At 36.7% G+C, this 22,384-nt stretch overlaps 1 protein-coding gene across 13 annotated transcripts in view; it reads left to right on the top strand.

The window, feature by feature from the left end:
* The window catches only part of PARD3 (par-3 family cell polarity regulator), a 446,652-nt gene that overhangs the window by 187,704 nt on the left and 236,564 nt on the right, over positions 1–22,384 (top strand). For 8 of the 13 annotated variants that reach the window (XM_050332175.1, XM_050332238.1, XM_050332169.1 and 5 more), the window contains exon 5: positions 6,592–6,723. The exons of the other annotated variants lie outside the window; for them this stretch is intronic. In XM_050332175.1, the coding sequence (XP_050188132.1) occupies positions 6,592–6,723 (132 nt within the window). The remainder of the gene's footprint in view (positions 1–6,591; positions 6,724–22,384) is intronic. 13 annotated transcript variants of the gene reach the window in all.

Genomic DNA, 22,384 nt, shown 5'->3' with positions numbered 1-22,384 from the left:
TACCCGCTTGTTTCCTGTTTCTCTTACCTACTCAAATATATTTAATATTGACATTCTATTTGTTAAATCCTATCTTCAGGGCACACTTTTAAATTAATTAATTATCAGCTTTTTTTTTCCCTTCTTGCATTTTAATTTCATGGCTCTCCCAAGGAATCAAATGAAGGAATGTCGACACTTAAAATGAACAAACAACTTTAAAAATGATATTTTATCTAGATCCAAATTGATGTAAAATGTATACATTTGTGTACAAAAGCAAATCTCTCATGAAAATGGTAGGATTGTGCATAATTACGTTATTGCAATTAAACAGGCACCTGTATAGGGTATATACTGTATACAGGTAGACATACCTTAAAAATTTTAGATGCCTTTAAAGTGGCACAGCATAAGAGAATATTTCACTTGAATGAAAAATAGTAGAAGAGGAAAATTATTGCTAAGTCTAATGTGTAGAGGAATCAGAATTGTAGCTTCATCTTAAGTTAACTGGTTAATTTATTTTACTTTAAAATGAGACCAGGGAAAGCTATGTTTTTTTAGTTAAGTTTACAGATATAAAATCCAGCTTCTGAATTATAATTACTGAATATAAACTACTGTATGTTATTTTGGTTATTTTGCATTATCTCTTGTGAGGTTTTATTGTGAGATTAGTAAGTAAAGAGTGAATGGAAGAAGCAGCTTCTTTTTTGTTTTTGCATCTGAGAAATATCAGTGTATACTGCTTGGAAACTTCTGGCTTTGCGTGCATACGTGCAGAGATCATGACATTTTTGATTTGTGTGTTGTAAACAAGAGAGATCAACATAATAGGCAGTCACATGTTTTTTAGTTTACTCTTAATTTAGCCCATATTCTTTGACACTAAATATTTACATATAACAGTACACGCACAGAAAACTGTCTGTTCATCATGACCCCTAGTTATTGCTTTGTTTTTAAGGTCATGCTTTGCTTGTCAGTCAAAGGATAACATGGAATATATAAATTGGAATTGGACAACTCTGGAAATTTCCGAGTGTAAGGCAATAGAACTTAAGCAGAACACTGGCTTTTCAATAGCTTTTTTCCTTCTTGGCACCTAATGAGCTATTGTCCATGCATAACACATTAATTCCATTCATGGACCTATACAGAGGGTCATTTCTGAAGACAAGTCTTTCTGAAAATATCAGAATGACTGTAGAGTGGTCATTCTTCTCATCTATTTTCATCGTAAATAGTGCGTGCGAGTTCTTTATTAGGCTCTTAGGTTTGTATCTTCTGCAAATCTGTTTTTGCCAGTTGCTGGAAATGACCAGTGTTCCGTGTCTGAGCTGATAGGAGGCATGAAGCTGTGTCAGTTTTTTAATGTGGGAGTCCTCTTTTACTTTGCTCCTTGGAGAATGGCCTAAGAGCAAAGGTTCTTGATACTGGGTGGATGTAACTGGTCCCTTCTATGTGCTAGATGGCTCTTCTGTGCCTGGATTATTGTAGCTTCTGGGGTCATCAGCTCTTCAGTATGCATCAAAAAAAGTGCAGGCTTGGAAATTAAATTGTGAAATGATGAAATAAACTATATCTACTGGGAGGAAAAGGAAACTCCCTGAAGCAGTAATGTCAGTTTCTTAACATGTATGGATAATTAGAAGGAGTGACTGGTACAATTACTTTCTAGATAAAACTGTTGACGTTTGGTAGAAATTGTTAAAAGATGCCAATGAATAGAGAGAATAGTTCCAAATCTGGCATCTATGTAAGTAGCTGGTTTTTTTAAAATGGAGTTTTTGTTCCTGCAATGCATCTGTTGGGTTAATTAATGTATTTGCCCTGTAAAATAGACATTATTTTTGTAGTCTTCTTTATTTTTACTTTTTTTTTTTTGTCTTATACCATATTTATTTGTCTAAAACCCAGTTAAAAAGCAACCACAAAACCTCAACCAAACAAAAAACTGATTGCTACACCTTCAGACGGCATGGAAAATGGATATATGTATGTATTGCTGCATTTATAAACAGATGTTTTTATCAGAGAGTTATTTACATAAACTGTGTGACTGTTTTGATAATTGTAGCTTTTAGCTTCCTCTCTGAGAGTGACACCAAACTGTTCAGGTTCTAACACGGATATAGTGGAGCATAAAAAAAAGAGCAGCCTTTATAGTGAGTGATTCAACAAGAAATGCACTTATAGGCATGAATTTGCCCAAAGTCTCTCAAGTGAAATTATAATCTCCAAAGACTAAATGAAGTCTCACCTCTCATCATCAAATCCTATGTCCATCTGAGGCCATGACAAGGAACTAAAGCCAAGCAAATGAGGAGCCTTTCCAAAGTGTACACTTTACAAGAAAAGACTGCATAACAAAAAGAGGTCAGTGTCCAAAATGGTCTCTTAGAAGATCTAAATGAGACGTGGGCTGTTTTCTGTAGAAATAATGAAAGTAAAAGCTTGGTTTTAACTTTTTATATCTTCTTTCAGTGGATTACTTTGAAGGGGTCTTCAATCTATTTTATCCCTCTTATAATACTATCTAGGTTGTGGGTTTTTTTGTTTTGTTTTTGTTTGTTTGTTTTTTAAAAAAAAGTACATGAAAATTTATCACACTTTACCTTAGGCATTCAGGAAGTCAAAACAAAGGGAAAACCCAACTTCTTCACTATTTGGAAAGTGGCCTAGTAGCAAATGAGATGGCAGATGTGGAACTGTCACTGTACTGTGTGGAGGATGTTCTGGTTGGATTCATGATGCTGGGACTCTGTAGGGGGACAACTGTGGGTTAAAATCACAAGTGAGCTCATGCACTGGCAGCTAGTAATTGAAGTACACAGATCATGCTAATTCATCGTTTTATCTACAAGCTGCAGAGTTTTTGATGAGGATCTTGTTATATATTGCAAATCATCTGAAATTAAAAGTATAGCAAAAATTGCTTTATTTTTCCTGTCCCCTTTCACCCAACCCTCCAGCAAAGCCCCGCAGGGACACCACGCTGAACTAAATCTCAAAGTGTTAGATTACGTGTCCTCATTAAAATTACTGCAAAACGCTGCTGTTAAGTGTAGTGGTGATATTATGACTTGGCAGTTTTAGTATTATATTGATCAATTTCCATTTCAAACGTGATGAAACTGACATGGCCTGTGGTCCCCAAAGATGTTTGGGAAAGAAATTTAAAAAAAAAAATAAATTAGAACATTTAATTGTAACTGATGATGCATGTCAGCCCTGGTCCCAGGAGGGCTTACAGCTGCAGCTCCAGAAGAAATGAGAATTCCCTGTGTGACCCTGATGGCTTCTGTACCATGAAATCTTTTTTTTTTTTATGGTACTGCAGCTAAAAGTGACACACACCTTTTCCAGTTGGATGTTGGGAACATATGTGCTAATGCTAGATCATGCTGAAGACAAGTAAAACTTTCTGGGTTAACATTTGTATATTTAAGAAAAAAAAAATCACAAGCCTACATATATATATATGTATCTAAAATAACAGGCAGCACTGCAGCTGGTTCAGTAAATCCTGATGTCTGAGCTGCAGCGTTATTTTTTGCCTCCACCTCTCTCGTTGATCACCAGTGCTGTCTTTGAATTAGATCTGGCAGTAGCAGTAATGGAAGCCCCTGCATAGATGGGGTTACAGGTAGCCAGGAGCACCTTGAGGCTTTGCTGTGCAGCTGTCTGTGAGAAGGACTGTGTGTGGCAGTGTTGAAAATGCTGCTCTCTCTCTGCACTTGGTCTAGCTTGGTGCTTGTCCCAGTGCTGTCACGCATGGGGTACAGGGGTAGCTGCTTGCCAAAAAACAGTGACACAGAAAGGAGTGGAGGACTTGTCTGTGGCTGGTTGATCTTCTAATGTTTCACTGTTTGGCCAACACCAACGTGACTCTGTATGTGTGATTGCAGCACTGGTATTTTATTTCAATCTGATAATAGCACTATTTTGAGCCTCTGAACAGTGCTGAGAAAAAAAGAAGTTACAGAAACCACATCCCTCTACCATTCCAACATTTATTTCTGCTGTCAGAAAAATTGCTGAGTGACTTGATTGTATAAAATGAGTTGGTATAGGTCTTAGCAGGAGAAAGGCAACCTTCTACTGAAGTGGACTACAAGCAGAAATGTTTCGGTAGGTGGGATGAATATACTCTTCTGGTCAGCACAGATAATGTTAGGAGTAAACTCTTTGCAGAATTCTTGTCATTAGTGTAGATGCATCAAACAGAGGCTCTCTTCTTAGCTTAGATCATTACACTTGCTCTGTGTACTGTGACACTTGAGACTTTTTACAACACGAAGTTTCAATATAAACCCTGTGCAATAAGACTCCCTGGCATGATTCCGAGACCTGGTGATTGAATGATTGAAGAGCAACACACCCCTAGATGAACTTTTTTCCTTCTCTCTTGCTCTTGCAAAACACTCCTGTGCATGGGTAATAGATGCTGTGTGGAGAGAGATCTTTGTGCTTTAAAAATAAAAATGTCTTTCAAAAAAGTTTCTGTTGAACATTGTAAACATGAATCAATAAAAAAATGGAATTATCTATAAAGTACAGAAATACAGAAAACATCGTTACATAGGAAGAAATTTTTGTTTGTTCAGAGGAGGTGATGGTCTGTCAGATAGTTATTGTTAGATGACAATAACATGTGCTCCAATTGTATGGGTGGTTTTGTGCATGAAATGGTTTTTCTGTTATTTCTTTGTCAGACTTTGATTTTGTTGTTACACCTGCCCACCACTTTGAACAAGAGAAATTGTTGTTTTGGCTTACAGGAACTGTGACACCGCTGTCACCTGAAGAAAAGAGCTGTTTAAGAGAAGCAACAGGAAAAAAATCAATTTGTACACAGCATTCCCTGGCTTTTATGGCTTTGCTGAGGGACAGTTGTACAAAGCTGACTTCCACTGTCCCTTTCTAAGCAAGACACTGAGCAGGTTTCTAGTTTTACTGTGTGGTTAACCAACAGTGGAAAACTGGATTGTTTGTAGTTGCTGAAAAACACAAAGTTTTTACCTCATTTGTGCCAGGGTAAACTAATGTATGATGGTGATTTGTTAGGTAGGTTACTTGTGCAAACATTTTTACAAGGTTATTTTGTACTGGTTGAATTTAAACTTAAATGTCTTGAAGTGGAAGACTTATACTACAAACTATTTCAAGAAAAGACGTCACCAGTTAAGAAAGTTTAAGTTTGATATGTGTGGGAAAAGACTGCTCTTGCACAGGAAGCTTTTGTAAAGTGTTGTGTTTCACAATTATACTGAGACCTGAATTTCCTAGCAAAGCCTGTCATACGTTTAATATAGTTGTGAAGGACAATTGTAAGGGAATTGAGGCTGCATCTAGAATATTGGACTAGTATTGTGCCAGGGCAAAGAAATATCTGTATGGCAAATAGGGAATGGAAATACTCATGCTGATGGAATGTACTGATGTAAGAAAGGGCCAAAAATCTGCTGTGTGCTATAAATAAAGAAAATAATAGTTCTTAGCTGAAAATGTGCACTGGTGTTTGTTTATTATTTTAGAGACTTTTGAGATTCCTAAAAGTGGTAATGTTGCAAAATATGTAGGACTACAGTCCTATTTTAAAAATAGATACTCTCTCTAAATTATCTGATTTGGCATGTAGATAGACAAATGTTGACTGGAAAAAATACTCCACTTCTGAAGGAAGGATACTTATATAGATTATAGTGTATTTATAATTCTCTTTTGAAAAGCTAAGCAGAATTTCAGTTCCATGTATTATTTCAGTTGGAGGTATCTAAGCTATGTAAGTTATCAGTAACACTGACTTTAGACTAAAGGTGACTCCCATCATTAAGAATCTGCCTCTGTGCTTTTATTGGCTTTTAGTGATCAGCCTGAGTAAGGACTAATAATCTTTAGAAGCCGAAGAATTTGTACAGCTTGTGGGAAAGATGTGCAGACAAACTCATCATTAAAAAGGAAAAAAAATAATTTTCTCTCGGTGGGATCAGTGTATCTCTGTCAGCACAATCTCCATCTGCTGCTTTTCTACAAATGTGACTGTATTTTTTTACCTTCAGGCAAACCAAGCAAAGCACTGTTATGTGGAATAATAAATTCAAGTTTTGAACTCTACAACATGTTATTCTGGTCTAAAGGACAGTACCTGGGGCAGTGAGACCTCTTTGATTGTAAAATTGATTACATACAGAGACTTGGGAAAATGGTGTAGTGGCTGTAGCGTTCACTGGATGGACTCTTGTTTGGGATATTTGCTTTTGATGGGAATGAAAATAAGGAACTTGTTGCTCTGAAAACCTTTCTGAATATGTTACTTGGGGAGTCTGTGCACTAGAGGTTTGAAGCTGGAAAAGAGAGGAAGGGAAGCACGAATGGGTGCAAGGTCTACAACTCCACTGAGGCTTTAGCTGGGCTCCCCTGGTGTTAAGGAAAGGGAGCTCTCGCAATGGAGTGGCTGAGCAATCGCGCTGTCCTTGGGTCCGGCTGGGCCTGTGTTCTCTTTTGTCAGTCTTCCTTTTGTATTGGTTTAATAACCAGTTGCATTGTTAATGTGCAAGGACTGGTTGTTTTTTATAAGACACTTTTTTGTTTCTTTTAAACTAGAAAGATGAAAACTACAGAAGCCTCCCACGAGATACTAGTAGCTGGTCTAACCAGTTTCAGAGAGACAATGCTCGTTCATCGTTAAGTGCCAGTCATCCCATGGTGGACAAGTGGCTGGAGAGGCAAGAACAGGTAATATATATGTGTATATATATATTACTTTATCACTCTAATCTTTATGCTACTCCAAGCTATTACAAAGAAGTGTATTCTTATGTGATACAGGCTCTCTAAGCATGATAGAAATACCAGCAGTCTGCTGACTAAATATATATGGAATTCCTCTTGCTTCCAAAAAACCTGCATTAAGATTGAAATGCACACCTGCAAATTATTTAATTTGTGAGTCAAAAGCACATTTATATAGTATGAGGAGTGCTACTGTTCCTCACAACTGATACCAACATGGTTATTTTAATTAGTATTATTTTTGTAAAGATTTTGCCATTGAAATCTAATAATGTTCCTACAGAGTAGACATATGTGAGTTAGTTTTGACACTGCACTTTTAAATGCTTGTTATTCTAAACATCAAAAAATATATTAACTATAAATTGGAAGACTGTTATCATATTTATTTAGTGTACATTTATACTGCTTTTGATCTTGAGCTTTTTTGAGACAGTAAATAATTCCAAGTTGTGGTTTGTTTGGTGGTGGGTGTTTTTTTGTTTGGTGTTCTTATTTATTTATTTATTTATTTATTTATTAATAAGCTGGTAGTCATCGAGGTTTAAAGCTCTGAATTTGAAATTACCTAGCAGTCACTTTATATCTATGTATATGCCTGAAATTTTTCAAATGTATAATGAAATCATCTTTACTATGGAAATTGGAAATACAACAGGAAGCCCAGAGTAGTGCATATGTAGAATCATTACCTCATTTTTTTTCTTTATACAATGTGACATGAAAACACTGAATTTTTGCATTGAGCAAAAATGTAAAATTTTGTATTTTACGGCAATAGGACATAAAAATTTGCTTTGTACACAAGAGGTTCAAAATGAAATTTGCTATTTGACACGGCCTAAGCTTTCTTACACTGTACCTTATTAATGAAGAGGAAGGTTTAGAATACAACACTCACTGGGCTGGCGTGCTGGGACTACTCTCCTTCACAACTTCCATAATGATGTTTGAAGTGCAGCATTTCCAAATCATAGTGTACTCCAAACATTCTCCATTCTAACGCCATTCTTAGTTCAAAAGGAGCTTAAATAACATCACAGAATATTAAAATAAACCGGCTAAAAATAACCCTCAAATGTGAACTATTAACAATTTTTATGTCTTGTAATTACCTGAAAATTAACTTAAAATTATGTGTTTTATGAGAAAAATTCTGTCTTTGGTCCTTGTATTCTTTCCTCTGCACATTTAATGACAGTGTTCTTTCCATTACTATTGTCCTCTAAGACGATAAGGAGTTGGTGCAGATGGAGTTGGCTGCTGTCTCTCTCTCAGCCTGTATTGAAATGGAAAGTCGGTGCCCAGATTCGAAGGCAGCTCCTGTGACAGTTCTGCTTGTTGACGTTTTTGAGACATAATTTCCGTGCATCATTAGATTTCCATTATGGCAGTTTAATGAAACTGTTGTCTCAGCAAAAGAAGTTGGATTAGAAATCTTAATAGTGATCATCTTATAAAATGTCACATATGTGAAATTTTAATATAGGATGTTTCATATTAAGCTTTATGTTGATTTAAGTGTCCAAACAGCTTAACTAGTTAATTTATTCCCCAATTAGGTAAAAAATTGGGCAGTAGTGGTAGTCTGGAAGCATATTTGTTACCAGAGTTAACTGGTTGCAGTTTGAAATTGCAAATACCATGTTTCTTTGAAGCAAGTTTTGTGCTTTTTGGCTTTGTTTGTTTGTGGTGGTGGTTTTTTGAGAGAGATAGGGTTCATTCTTTGAATGTTTTAATGATTCTGCATGTACCTGGAAGACCAGGATCCTTTTATGATTTCATATCAGCAGGATAATTAATTAGAGTAAAACCTGTTTCACAGGATATGCACAGGAGAAGAAAGTCTGTTGCGAGAATGGGATGCATCATAGGGAAGAAAAGAAGGGCCTGGCAGGGGATGGCAAAGCTGCAGAGATATTCTTTCACTCCTTTTTGGGTTTTAAACTCTAATATCTTTTCAGTATCCTCTGTGGGATTTTGTTTCCAATTGGTTAAGCTTTTCACTTCTGAGAAGGGTAAACTCAGGCAAGGAGTTTGCAATCTGGCATAATCAATTAATTTAGCAACTTCCAGTCGTGTTCCCATGTGCTGGACTAGTCTGTGCACCCTGCCAGTATGTGCATAAAGAGCAGCAGACAGCAGGTCTGGCACCAAGGGTAAGGCAGCAACAGTGCCAAGAAACCTCTAGGGTAGAACTCGTTGCAGATACCAGGGGTATTAACAGTCCTGGTCTAACCTGCCTTTATGGCTCTTTAGAGGCAGTAGGAGTAAACACTGATTCATCTTGCAGGCTCCAGAGGCTTGTTGTTGGATGTAGGCTCTTCTGGCTTGGATTGAATTACTTGCCTCCTCTCTTCCTTTTGAATATAAGGCAAAAAAGAACTCCAGGGTGATCTTTGTCACCTTCTAGCATAGATGAGCGTTCACTGGAATTGCACTTTGAATGAAGGTGTGCTGTGCCAAAGAACTGCAATTATTTTTGTGTGGATAACACCTCATTTCCTATAAACAATGTATTTGCTACATTTCCTATGTAGCAAAGTGTAATTCTGCAGTATCACATCAAGTTCTCCAGACAAAAGTTCAAGATACATTGTTTCTAAGAAATCAACTGCTGTAGCAGGGACTAATAAGTGAACAGAATTAGGTGTGTTCAAGCAGGTGTTTGAAAAACAGTTCTCTAAACTTGTCTGGGTTTTAGCGCCTAAAAATGGAGGAATGTAGGAAGCCTGTTAAAATTCCTGGCAGTAATTGCTTTTGCTCATATCTATTGTGCTTTAGTCAGGCTCTGTGAAATTAGAGTGATACATCAAAGAAATGGAAAAAGATTAATTCTGCTTTCCGAGTCCTTTAAGGTGTTCTGATTGTATATGCTGGTTAGCTGTATCTGTGTAGCAATTGTTCCCAGTTTGTTCCAGAGCCCTCTGGTTTTCCACAGGGCAAATGATCCATGTATTTCTCAGAAACTTCCTATTTCTCAAGCCTGTGATGTAAGTTATATGAAACTCTTTACCAAAAAATCGTTTCACCTCTATGAAGCCGAAAATACAAACAGAGTTTCAGAATACAGTTAGAAAGGTAAGGATTGTGAAGGGACTTTTTACAAGGGCATGTAGGGATAGGACAAGGGGAATGGCTTTAAACTGACAGAGACTAGGTTTAGATTAAATATGACGAAGAAATTCTTCACTGTGAGGACAGTGAGGCAGTGGAACAGGTTGTTCAGAGAAGTTGTGGATGCCTCAACCCTGGAAGTGTTTGAGACCAGGTTGGATGGGGCTCTGAGGAACCTGGTCTAGTGAGAGGTGTCCATGTCCATGGCAGGGGGGTTGGAACTAAATGATCTTTAAGGTCCCTTCCAACCTAAACTATTCTGTGATTCTGTGATTGTATTTTTCACTCTTTCACTCAATTATTTTATTAATTCTCTCTTACAGATTGTCAAGTACTAGGAAGAAAATTGCAATCTTTAACCTGAATCTGAAATATCATTAAAAAAAGAGAAAAATTTGGTTTTTGTTCTTCACCTTGCCCTCCACAACACCTTTTCCCCACAGCAACCAAACTTTGAGGAATAGTTGAAAAATCTTATTTTCTATGAAATGTATTCATATATATGATAATGTCACTTTTATTTGAGAAGTCCTTTTTTCCCTCCGTTCACCTCAAGACTTGCTTGGGCCCTGATCAAATCTGGACTCATGCTGTTTCATACCAGGGAGACATGAAAGGGAATGCATGAAAGTGTCAAAGTTTTCACCAGTTCCCTAAGTTTAAGTACACAAAAAAGTTCTCTCAGGTGGTCATTTTAGTTTCATTAGTCAAATATTGGAACTGGCAGCAGTCAATCAGTATATTCCTTGCTCTGCTGGCAAGGCCTGTTTTGCAGAAGGATTAAGAGCACCTGGCTGTGCTGTGGGCTGAGAAGTGGGGTGAGGGCAGCAGGAGAGGGAAATCCTAAAGCAGCTTAAGTATGAAGCAGTTGATCAGATTTGCAAATACAGAGAGTTTGGTTAGTTAAAGCTATATGTAAATCTATGTACATATATGTATATTATGTGTTTGGTGTGTATCTGTCAGTTCATGAAAGCAAGGTAGGAGATGGAGTAAAATTTCGTGGTTGTTACTGAAGAACAGGTCTGATTCCTAAATTCCTGGTAGCTTTCGGTATCTAACAACAGCCAGAGATTAGAGCAACTCAGATGTGTTCTAAAATGGGAAGAGAAACTGGTTACTACTGCTGTCTTCTTGTTCGGAAATGTGCTGTATGGAGCACTTCCTGTAAGTTATTCTTGTTCATGACATCTGTCCATAGTAATCTGGTACAGCTTCTGTGGATCCTGTTGCAGCAGGATCAGACATGGAAGTAACATATGGTCTTGTATCTCCAGCTGTAGAGTACCTGCCTTCAGCTTGTATTTTCAGCAAAATAAGGCCTGCTTTTAATATGATTGAATATACTCTCTTAAAACATTTGTATACTACAAATTAATGCATTTCAGCACTGTGAGTTGAAAAGATCAGAGCTCCAGAGGTCGATTGTTGAATTTAAACTGCTAATTTCCTGTATATTCTCATGTTCCAGCTTATCTGTGTTGTCAGATTTTTCATTTAACAACAAACCTCCTGCTTCTATTTTATGCCCAACATAAGAAAGAAGGCAGAAGAGTAACTATTTTGTGGTTATCACTATACTCATAGTGGTATAGCTAATTCATATAAATACTTTTCACTAATGTACCTCTTTTGTGTTTCTCCTTGGCTTTTTTTTGTAGGTTTTATTATGACTGTAGCTACAGTGTAAGGGTCTGCAAATTCTCTGTTTCATAGCTTGAAGATGAGAAGGCTCAGGGGTGGAGGCTCTTCTTATCTCAAAGTCCTCACACATAGAGATTGAAACTGCGGTAAAAATTATTGTCATTAGTAAGGAGCTATGCTTTAAGATTTGGAAAAGGGATTAGCTAGGCTTCAGTTGGAGGAATCATTTTTAACTGGTTATCCATTATTCTGTAAATTGCCAGGGTAGAGTCTATTGCTTTCCTCTCTCTCCAAGTACACACCCTTTATAATTTATCTCTTGTGATAACAACCTTAATGAACATAAAACCATGACAGCATATAAATTATAAAACACAAAGACGATTTTAAAGCTTGTCATATTCCTTATGAAGGATTTCCATCACAAAGATAGAGATATGCATGTGTTCAGAGCTCTAGATGTAATGCAGAGAGCTGTCTCTTTTGGGGGTCTTCAGTGGAGGTCCCATATGAAAGGCAGGGGATGTGTGGGTATAGCCAAGCGGCTACCCAGGGTTTGTACAACTAGACAAGACCACTCTGAGGCTGATCATGGGAAAAGTAAGTGTTACCAGTTAGTGAATGAGGCCCTGGCTCATGTGGTTTGCTTGTTTCTGGCTTGGCACCTAACAATATTAAATAATTGGGCATAATTTTAACTATGGGCAGTTAGAAGCAGTGACCAGTGCATTGGTAGAGAATTCACTTAAGGTTTATGTTAGTCAAAGAATTGAATGGAAGACCTCAAGGTGCCCCTGCAAGAGTTCAAAGTCTCCCCTGTCCCATATCCTTTTGCAAACGCAGGTTTTTTACTGCTTGAGGTGGGTTCTTGGTCCTCTGATCAGGCTGTCAACACCCTGTGTGCTATAGCACTTGTTTCTTCTGGCTTTTGTACTATAAAGATGGCAAAAAGCTTGATTGGGCTCAAGAATATTTTCTCTTAGGCAGTGCTTCTACAAGTAGTTAAGTATTGATTGCTCCCTTTATTTCTTTATATTGGCAAGGTGTTAACTATTTCAGTGTAGGGGCTCAAATGCTCAGATGAAATGTAAGCTGTGAAGTGCTGGCTCCACACAGCACGAAGAGGGGCAATGACATCCCAGCAAGGGTAGAGGTTGAATATAGCTTTGAGGCTGCTAAATGCCTTGTCTGGCTGCCAGAAGAGCACCTTGACTTCTTGGTGGTCTTTTTCTCCCTTTTTCTCCTTTTTTTTTTTCCTCCCTTTTTGCTTTGACTTATCACCCCTACAGAATATTTTGCACGTGTAATGTGGTCAAAATGCATACACAATTTCTAATAGCCTTTGATTTCCAATAAGGCTTTTGTGGAATTGGGTAGTCACTGATCTGTACATGATCACAATTAAGTGATTATTGTGTAGATTTGTTTGAGTGTTTTACTTGTGTTGCATTCATTATTATTAGACTAGAAAATATACTATGTATGATGAACTCCAAAATGAAAACTTGTATTTCGGTGATTAAGGTGTGAGTACCTACAAAAAAAATATCCAAACTCCTATTGTGTAGTATTGGAGTCTAGATCTGCATCAAGTTGAGGCATGCATTAGCTCAGCTGGGTCACTTCCAGGATGGACCCTGCTGAACTGCTTCCAGCAGACGAGGCTCTGGTGGTGATTAGGAACCCAGTTCTCACAGACACATTTCAGTCTGGGAGACTTGCTGGAGCTGGTTCTGTATTACATGTCATAATGCTTAAAAAGGGGCATGGGAGGGTAAAACAAGCTCTTATAATGGCCATATAAGTTTTCTGTTTCTGTATTTATGATTTCTCCTTTTAAGGTTAAAATTTTTACCATGTGTTTTTGTGGGGAGGATCAGAATCACAGGCCTTTTCTAGGTATAAACTTGACTTTGGATCTAACTTGCTTTGGATCCAGATTTCTAAATCTAAACATGATTTCTGTATTTAAAAACCACTTGATTTTGAAGTCCTAACTTGAACTTTTTCTGATTTTTATGTAGATTCATAATTCCTACATCCTTAGAAGAGTTGTCATGTCTCCTGAAGTCAGAAGAATAAATGTGTTTATCTGTGTAAATTTTAGATGTGAATGTGTTAATACACATATTTGTTAAATATTCTCTAAATGTTTGTGTATAATCACAGAAACAAAGAAACCATAAAGAGAAAGACTTATCTTTATGCTGAATGCATCAGTATGTACAGAGATAGAATCAAATGTGGAATTTAGAAGTCTGTGCACTTTTATAGAAAATGGACATTTGTGGACACGACCGTAATTGTATATTTTGGAAAGAAATGGCTCTTCTTATTTGTCTTGGAGTCATGAACAGATTTGAAGTTGTTTTTCAGTGCTGAGGGTTTCAGTTTATATGAGGTAGGAGGTTGGAATAAACAGCTTTATTGCTTGGGGACAGCTGTAGTGGTGATGGTTTTATAAACAATGTTTCATGCTGGCATCTATCTTGTTCTCCTTTCAAAAATAATATGTCATTTCATACGGTGTATTAAATAGGTGAGACAGTTTGAGGGCTACAGTCTACTCTCAGTTATGTGCTGCTGTGTAGATACGAATTCAGTGGCAGAATGTAACTCCATATGTGTCCACATTAGAAAAAAAACACAAAACAAACCAAAACCAGAAAAGACAATTTTATGAAAATACTCTTGGATTTTAATTATTATAGAAAAAGACATGTTCAGGTGTGCGTATCCTCACACTCAAACACTCTCACTCTCATAGGTGTATAAGCACACAGATGATGGACTGGTCTGAAATTTAAAGAATCACCAGCCCACACTGGAAGAGACCTGGTCATCTGGTCCAACCTTTTGTGGGAAAGAGTCTTAGTGAGACTACCTAGCACCCTTTCCAATCATGTCCTGAATGCCCCAGTGATGAGTACTCTACCGTGTCCCAGGGGAGATTCTTCTAGTGATTGATTGTTCTCATAATTAAAAAATAAAAAAAATTAAGAATTCGTTCGTATATTAAGGTGAAACCTTTCCTGGTGCAACTTGCACTTGTAACCCCTTGTCTTCTCTGTGTATCTCCTGTAAAGAGAGAGCCTTCATCCTCTTTGTAGCCACCCTTTAAGTACTGGAATCATGTGATGAGGTCCCCCTGAGCCTTCTTTTCTCCAGGGAGTAAAGAACTAACTCCTTCAGTCTTTCTTCACAATGCTGGCTTTCCAAGCCTTTAATCATCTTCATGGGCCTCCTTTGAACCCCCTTCAGTCTGTCCTTGTCTTTCATGAACTGTGGTGACCAGAACTCAACACAGTACCCTAGGTACAGCCTGACAAGTGCTAAATGGAGTGAGATGATCACAACTCTGTCTCTGCTACTGCCTGCTGGAAGACCCCCTCTATTCTGCAGAAACTTTCTTAAAAGTGTTGGCACATGTGAAAGGCATTTTCTAACTTGCTAGTAGCCATACAGTGCTATTTTCCTGCCCTTTTGGACCAAACTATTTAAATAATCCTGTTGTTATGGTAATTTATGGTAATGAATTTACAATACTAAGAATATAAGTAATAGTCTCTTAAATGGCAGGGAGGTGCTGTAGGAAGCTTTACATTAATTATTGCTGTTAGTTTTGTTACTGTTTTCTAAATATTGTGCAGAACAATATTATCTCTGTTTTTTTAGACTGCTGTCTGTCCATGGCAGCAGGTCAAATAAGGACATCTGAAAATCCATTAACAGACCTGGGAAAGCATTTCATCAAAGGATGTATCCTGTCTCCTTTCCTTCTTTTAGGACCTTGTTTTCTTTCTTCATGCTATGAAAAGTGTTTATCTTTTCATGTGTTCATACTCTGTTTTCATAATATGCTTGTTGGTGCTGCTGGGCCATGTCCTCAAAGGCTCCAGTTAGTTACACACAACCCTATGGTGGTGACGGTCAGAGGTGCTGCAGCTTCCCTCTGCACAGGTCCTGGGGGTGTGCACAGCCCTGCCTGCCTGGAAGAGAGGGGGAAAGGTGGCCCTGAGATGGCAGAGCGAGCAGCACTGAGCAGGAGCTGCAATTATGGCATGCCAAAGTAATGCAGAAGTGAAATACATTAGTAAAATTAAAATTTGTCCTCATTCCCTCGGTGGGTAATACAGTTAATGAAAATAGATCTAACCAAATTAAGATAATTTATTTCATTAGTTTACGGCGCTGTAAAACTTTTCAGGGCAGTACAACCCTTCGGTACAAACCTGAAATAGATGCAGCTCCACTATTCACTTCAAAGAGCACAAAGGTTAAAACTTTTAAGTGTATTAAAGCAATTCTGTTAATTGTGTCTATAGAGGATTCTCCCTGGCCCTTGGTAAAGTATTCTTGATTTAAAATTCACATTATGCTCGTTCTGCATTCTAGCCTTTTAACCAAAGTGTAAATATGTGATTACCTGTATCTTTGAGGCTTAAAAAGAAATTATGCATTTTTGCTTCAGAAGGTGGTAGTGGTAGTACATGGTTTTGATATTTTACCTTTTTCCCCTATTGTTTCGTGTTCCTGTCTTCTCTGTTCTACCTTTATATCCTGTGTACCTGCTTTGTGGTTTCTAATGAAGGTTGTTACAGAGCAGGAGCCAATTCTTTGGAAGGAACGAGGTGCCATCTCTACACTCCTGCTCCCCACATCCCTTCCCTGTTTCATTTTTTGAAGTCTTGATGCTCTTTATGTTCTATCAGGAAGATACCACTCAAAATTAGAAAATTATCCCAAATGCTATGGGTTTTTTTTCACAGAATCACAGAATGGCTGGGGTTGGAAGAGATGTCTGGAAATCATCTAATCCAATCCCCTGCTAAAGCAGATTCACCTAGAGCAGATTGCACATGATCCTGTCCAGGCAGGTTTTGAATATCTCTAGAGAAGGAGACTCCACAGCCTCTCTGGGCAGCCTGCTCCAGTGCTCTGTCACCCTCAAAGTAAAATATTACTTTCTTGTTCCTTTCAAATTATAAGAAAACCCAAAATTGATAAATTGCTTGATTTTATTGCCAAACCAAGCTTTCATAAGTCTGCATTGGAAGTCACAGTTCACATTAACCTAATTTTCAGTTAACTTAATTCACATTGTAGAGTTTTCTTGACTTTAAATAGAAAATTAACTGCCTCTTTGGTTTTTTTAATACTCTGATTTTCTTCTTGATACAATTTTTTTTTCTAAATGACTTGAGTTACTTATTTTAAAGAAATATTTATATTATTAATTTGTAGTGGAAGTTTTAGTCCTTTCGACACTAAAATAGAACAACTTATCTGGACAGAAACATGGCTGTGAGAACTCTTCACTTCTGACTGTACTATTTAGGGGAGATTCAGGTAAATCAGTGCTGAGTCCTGCAAGTCAGTTAATTCCAAAGAGAACAGAAATAAAGATGAAGTGGTTATTTTGGGCAAGGGAAAAAGATTTTATCTGACTGAGAAACCTATCTTTATCTAATATATAGAATAATAGCAGGATGATTTTTGTATTTTTTCATTCTATGAATTACAAATTGTGAGGAGGGTGCTTTCAGAAAAGGGCCAAGTTTGTCCTTTCAGTTGTGGAAGTGATAGGTAATTTATCTCCCATTGATGGAAATAGAAAGGGTGCTTATTCTTTAAAATCCTGTGTGGACAGGTCATTTTAATGACATGGTTGCACTTTGCTGTAAATAGGAATGATAGTGTGTAACTTAGAGTTAATAACTGAGTTATGTGGAAGTAATTTGTCTGGGTTTTTGTTTTATTTTGGGTTTTAAATTTAATCTCGATTTTATTACTTAAGTACGAGCATTTCATTATTGAATGTAGTACTCTTTGGCTGTATTAAATGGTTACTGTAATTTATAGGATACTTTGAGAAATGTCATGATTCTCATGAAGCGACACAGCAAGATTTAGAGAGTGTGGCAACTGAGTGAATGGAATTACGTAATATAACCTAGTTGATGTGATATACCACAAGATTTTAATTTATTTCCTCAGTATAACTGGGTGAAAAAAAAGATAATAGGCCAGCCCTGCCAATTCACGCACTGGATGATTTGAAAATAAGTCCATTCTAAACTGATCTTGAAACTACTTAGAGTTGCATATGAAATGGTCAAGTTAGTGTCCAGGGCCAGGGAGGGGAGCAGGGAGAATAGGAATTAAGTTGGTTAGGAAATCAGGATGTACAAAGAAGTTATTTACTTCTATTTACGTCACATACCAAACAGAAAAAACAATAATACCTGTGGGGTTTTTTATATATTTTTATTTGATCTGATTTAATAAATAATTAATGTTTCCATAAGACCAACAACTAACTTCCAGCTGCCTTGTGGCACTGATAAGGCATTTTGCTGAGTCCCTGTGCCAAAGAAAGAACAATGATGTGTAACTGATTCAGTTACTCTGGTTAAGGGAGGTTCCATACTAAGGATACACAGATTTAAAGTGAATACAGCACAACTAGTGTTTCCATGAAGAAAAAATTGATTGGATAAACTAAAAAGTTTCTATAATAAACTGCTGTAAAGATTTTACTTTTGAAATAAATACTACTTTTAATTCTGATGTCTTAAATATGATTTAAGAATAAGATTTTAAGAATAAGAATTGTTGCCCAGATTCTATATTAAGGTATTACTCACTTTCATGAAAGCTGCATGTGATTACTTTAACTTCATTTGGATTGAATTTTTTTATGCTTCTTTTTTCAGCCTAGAAATGACTATTTATGAGTTTTAGAAAAATCATTTGGCTATTATTACCTTAGCACATTTGCCATAGAAGATATTGCTTGTTTTCACAGTTTAGAAATCAGTGTTGAGGGCAACATACATACAAAACTATTTCTAAAATGGGGTGGAAAAAAATTATCCTTTTGCCTGTATATTGCAGACATTTTTATGGACTGTAGAATAAACACATGAAGAGTGAGGTACCCAGAATGATCAAAACCTCTGGATCTCTTATTCTTCAGAATACTAGGCAGGAAGCCAACATTCAATCGCTTTGATTCAAAGCTTAATTTCCTCTTCCTTTTGGATACCCTCATTTGTCTTCAAAAATATTTACTTTCCTAATGTGCAGGAATTCATGATTGCTTATAATTTCAACTCATTTATCCAAAGCATAGACTAAATTAAATGTCCCAAAAGAAAGCGACCATATCTGTGAGCATCTCTGTTTAAAATTATTGAAAGTTGCATGGAGTATTCCATCATGCCATTTTTATTTATCTTGATTTTCTAGGCAGTAATTGTTACAACAAAGCACAGATTTCATAAGGCAAACCCATCAGTATTTCATCCTTGTAGTTACACTTTTCCACTATAAATAGCTTTCTCTTCATGAAAACTCTTTTAACTCATCCTCTTATCAGAACTGATGAATTTTACTGGTGACTTGAAGGTTGGTAAAATTGTTCTCTGTGCAAAAGAAGTATCTTATAATATTCAGTAGGATAGTGTGTATTGTAGCATTCTGGGTAGGTGAAATTAATGTGGCTCAAGGACTGATGATTTTTCCCTTACTGAAAAATTGAAGTTTGGGTAGGAGGCCCTTCAACTCCATACTGCTGTGTCAGGGGACAGCAGAAAATACTGGGATGTAACGTAGGAAATGTGTAGGGGGAAAAAAAATATATGAAAATCAGCGTGAACCCACATATCTACCTACACCATTGCAATGCAACTCACTAATGACTTTTTTAATTTAACGGCTTCTTGTGTTTAACAACACACTTTGTGCAGGCAAGAATGAAGGGAGGCGCAGTTGAGGAGTTGTACCCTCCCATGGTGGCCCCTGGGGATTTGAGCACACTGGTGTCAGGCACGCTTTGACTTGTCTTGCTCCAGAGCCAAACCTCAGAAACCCTGGGCGAAACCAGAGCAGTGCTTGCATCTGCAGTGTGCAGCTGGGACTCTGTTTTGGGGGGTGGGAGTCACACCGAAACCGCCCCGCGGGCTGTTTGAGCAGGGCAAACAGCAGCTGCTGGAGCTCTGCTGGCTCTGCTACCTGGGTGTCCTGGTGAGAAAAGGTACCTCTCTGGATCTTCTCAGCTTGGAGATTCTACAAAAGACAAAATTTATTTGATTCGTGACAGTATCTTAGTTTGCCAGTTAACGTGCAACAAACTTTTACGTTCATTTTTACAGTTCAGCTTTGTTACTGCTCATTAATATATGCATTAGAGTTAAACAGAGTACATGAATGTACTTGTTTATATACTTGAAATACAGAACAATTCATAAACTGCCCACTTTTAGGAACAGTATTTTGAAGTGCTGTCACTGATGACGCATATGTAGAGATATAGATATATATGAGTATCTATATGTTTAAATGTGTCTATATATAACTCCTAAAACTTTCTGACAGATGTTTTTCATGTAACTGGTTTTTTAAGTATATTCATATTGTGGAGTTCTCAGTCATCTTGCTGATATTATGATTATCCTGGTAGCTCAGTGATTGTTTTAGAGGAGAAAGTATCTGGTGTAAATTTTTGCATACTAGAAGAGGTAGTAAATAAACATAATTTTGTTTTCTTTGAATTTGACTTTGTTTCTTATCCCCCCTCAAAAGCACTAGTCTTTATGTTATGTCAACAGTTAGCCTGAAATGTGGTGATGGCCTAAGATGCTGGGTTTGTTCAATCACACATAGCAGCATCAATTGAATTAATTTAATAATTTGGAGAATTGGTCTTACCTAATGTGTTTTAAAAGTACTACTAATAATTATTCATTTCAAGTTTGGATTCTAAGAAGATCTTTCAGGAAAGGATGAACTTCAAGCAGCTACACATCAGTTTCTCGATTTTCAAATCTTGGATTATTTTTCATTCCCTGTTTTAATACCAGTAGTCTAAATTGGGATAGTTTTAGGTAATTGTGGTGATTAAAATCAAGGAGACCCTAAATAGGGGGGTCATAAACGTTCAGCAACACAGAATCTGGGAAGCACATCTTTGCTTGTATCTGGAGCAAGAAACCTGAATATTGTTTCAAGAAGGAATGTTTCAGAAATGCTCAAATAACCAGTTCTTGCTCAGTCCTGTAGTATTATAAGTCTATAAATGGATTCTGTGAGTCTCCGCTCTTATTTCATTTGCACAGTTAATTTTTTTTTTCTTTTTTCTTTTTTTTTTTTCTTCTGAAGGCATTAATTTCACAGTATTGGATAGTTTAATTTTCTTCCCTTCTATTTTAGTAGAGTAGCAGAGCAGATATCACCATCTCTGACACATCATTTTTTCTCTGTACAGTACAGTGTACTTTGGGGCTCTAGCACAGCAGTAGACTGGCCCAGGATTCACAATCTGGGATTATTGTCTTTGTGTATCCTCAAGGAGTAATATTTTAAAGTCACTGCATCTGTTGGTACTTAAGAGAATGATTTTTACGTTTAATTTTTGCCAGTTTTTACCATCTGTGTGTCTGTTTTTTGGCTTCTTGCTTTAATTTTTCACTTTAATTTCTCAGTTGCACTGGGATTGCTTTCTCTTTCTCACACATGCTCTTTTTGAGTCATCCATGAACTTATATTAAAAGAAAAGAAATTATTTACAGCACTTGCATAGTAAAATTCTTGGCCTTCACATTTTGGATTTTTTAAATGATCTCTTTATATCAAGTCTCCTAGTAAATGCACATCATTTTGGGAAGTGAAGTTACTTATTAGACTTTGTTTAAGTTTTAAAAAATTAGTTTGGATTAAATTGAAGCATTTTGGCGGGAAAAGCTAGCTTGATCACATTAAACACATTCTAGTCTTTCATACTAATTTAGTTTTTAATACCCAAGAGGGAATAATTTTCTTGAGAAATCTGTGTTATAATCATAAACAGACATAATTCAGTAATTTTCTCATGAAACATTGGCTAAAGTTTTGGCACTAACGACTTGAAGCTCACACAAGCAGGAAGGTTTTTGTTTAAATTCCAAGAAAAATACTAATAAAATATATTAAAATAGGAACAAAATATACATGCAGTGTGTTGCAGGCTGTTTTCAATAAAAATGATGTATCTTCATCAGTTGAATAAATGTCTTGTGAATTCAGGCATGTTCTAGTATTTCAAGAATGTTCTGATAGTACTTGAAGTAATTTTCTCTGCAATCCTTGAAAAGTTTTTTACAAGAAGTTGCATTGTGCAAATAAATTTTTAATGTATGAGGATTACTGTATAGCAAATCTATCAAGTGTTTTGCTTCTGTATGTGTTTGTGAGTACCGAAAACTCCACTGCTGCTCTGATCTTTTTCTTGACTTACGTGTTTTGCTTCTCACTTAAAGTATAATATATTCCTTAAGGTTAGATTTAGTGGCTTTTAAAAGCATGCTGGGTTTTTTTAACCTCTTTCAAATAGTTTGTAACTGAGTTTTTTAGAGTTTATATTTGCCTTCTGGTGTACTTGTTAGCTCATAGTTGATTTTCAAATCAGAATATGGACTTGTTTCCTTTATTGATCTTTTTTCCCCCCCTTGGTTCTAAAAATAGTTTTGTGTAGTGCTGCACAAAACACTGTGTAAGGATTACATTAAAATACAAGCACTAGCAGATAAAAACATGTTCCTTTTGGAATATATGGATCCTATAACAATGCTTTGCATTGTTAACAATACGGTAGATTATCAAAAGCCCTAAAAAAGAAATGCTTTGTTCACTTGAGAAACATTTTTTTGACAGGAATGGAATTAGTTATGTTCTCTTCTGTCTGCATATACCTTTAGTTTTTTCTAAAAATACTACAACAACTTTTTACTGTGTTACCAGACTGGGAGAACATAGTGGTTTTTCACCCAGGTATTTGAGCTTTCATTCCCACTCAATTCTTGCT

Source organism: Myiozetetes cayanensis, unplaced genomic scaffold, assembly GCF_022539395.1.
Source record: "Myiozetetes cayanensis isolate MyiCay16 unplaced genomic scaffold, myiCay2020 scf1, whole genome shotgun sequence".
NCBI classification, from domain to species: Eukaryota; Metazoa; Chordata; class Aves; order Passeriformes; family Tyrannidae; genus Myiozetetes; species Myiozetetes cayanensis.
This window is presented reverse-complemented; position numbering and strand designations above follow the sequence as displayed.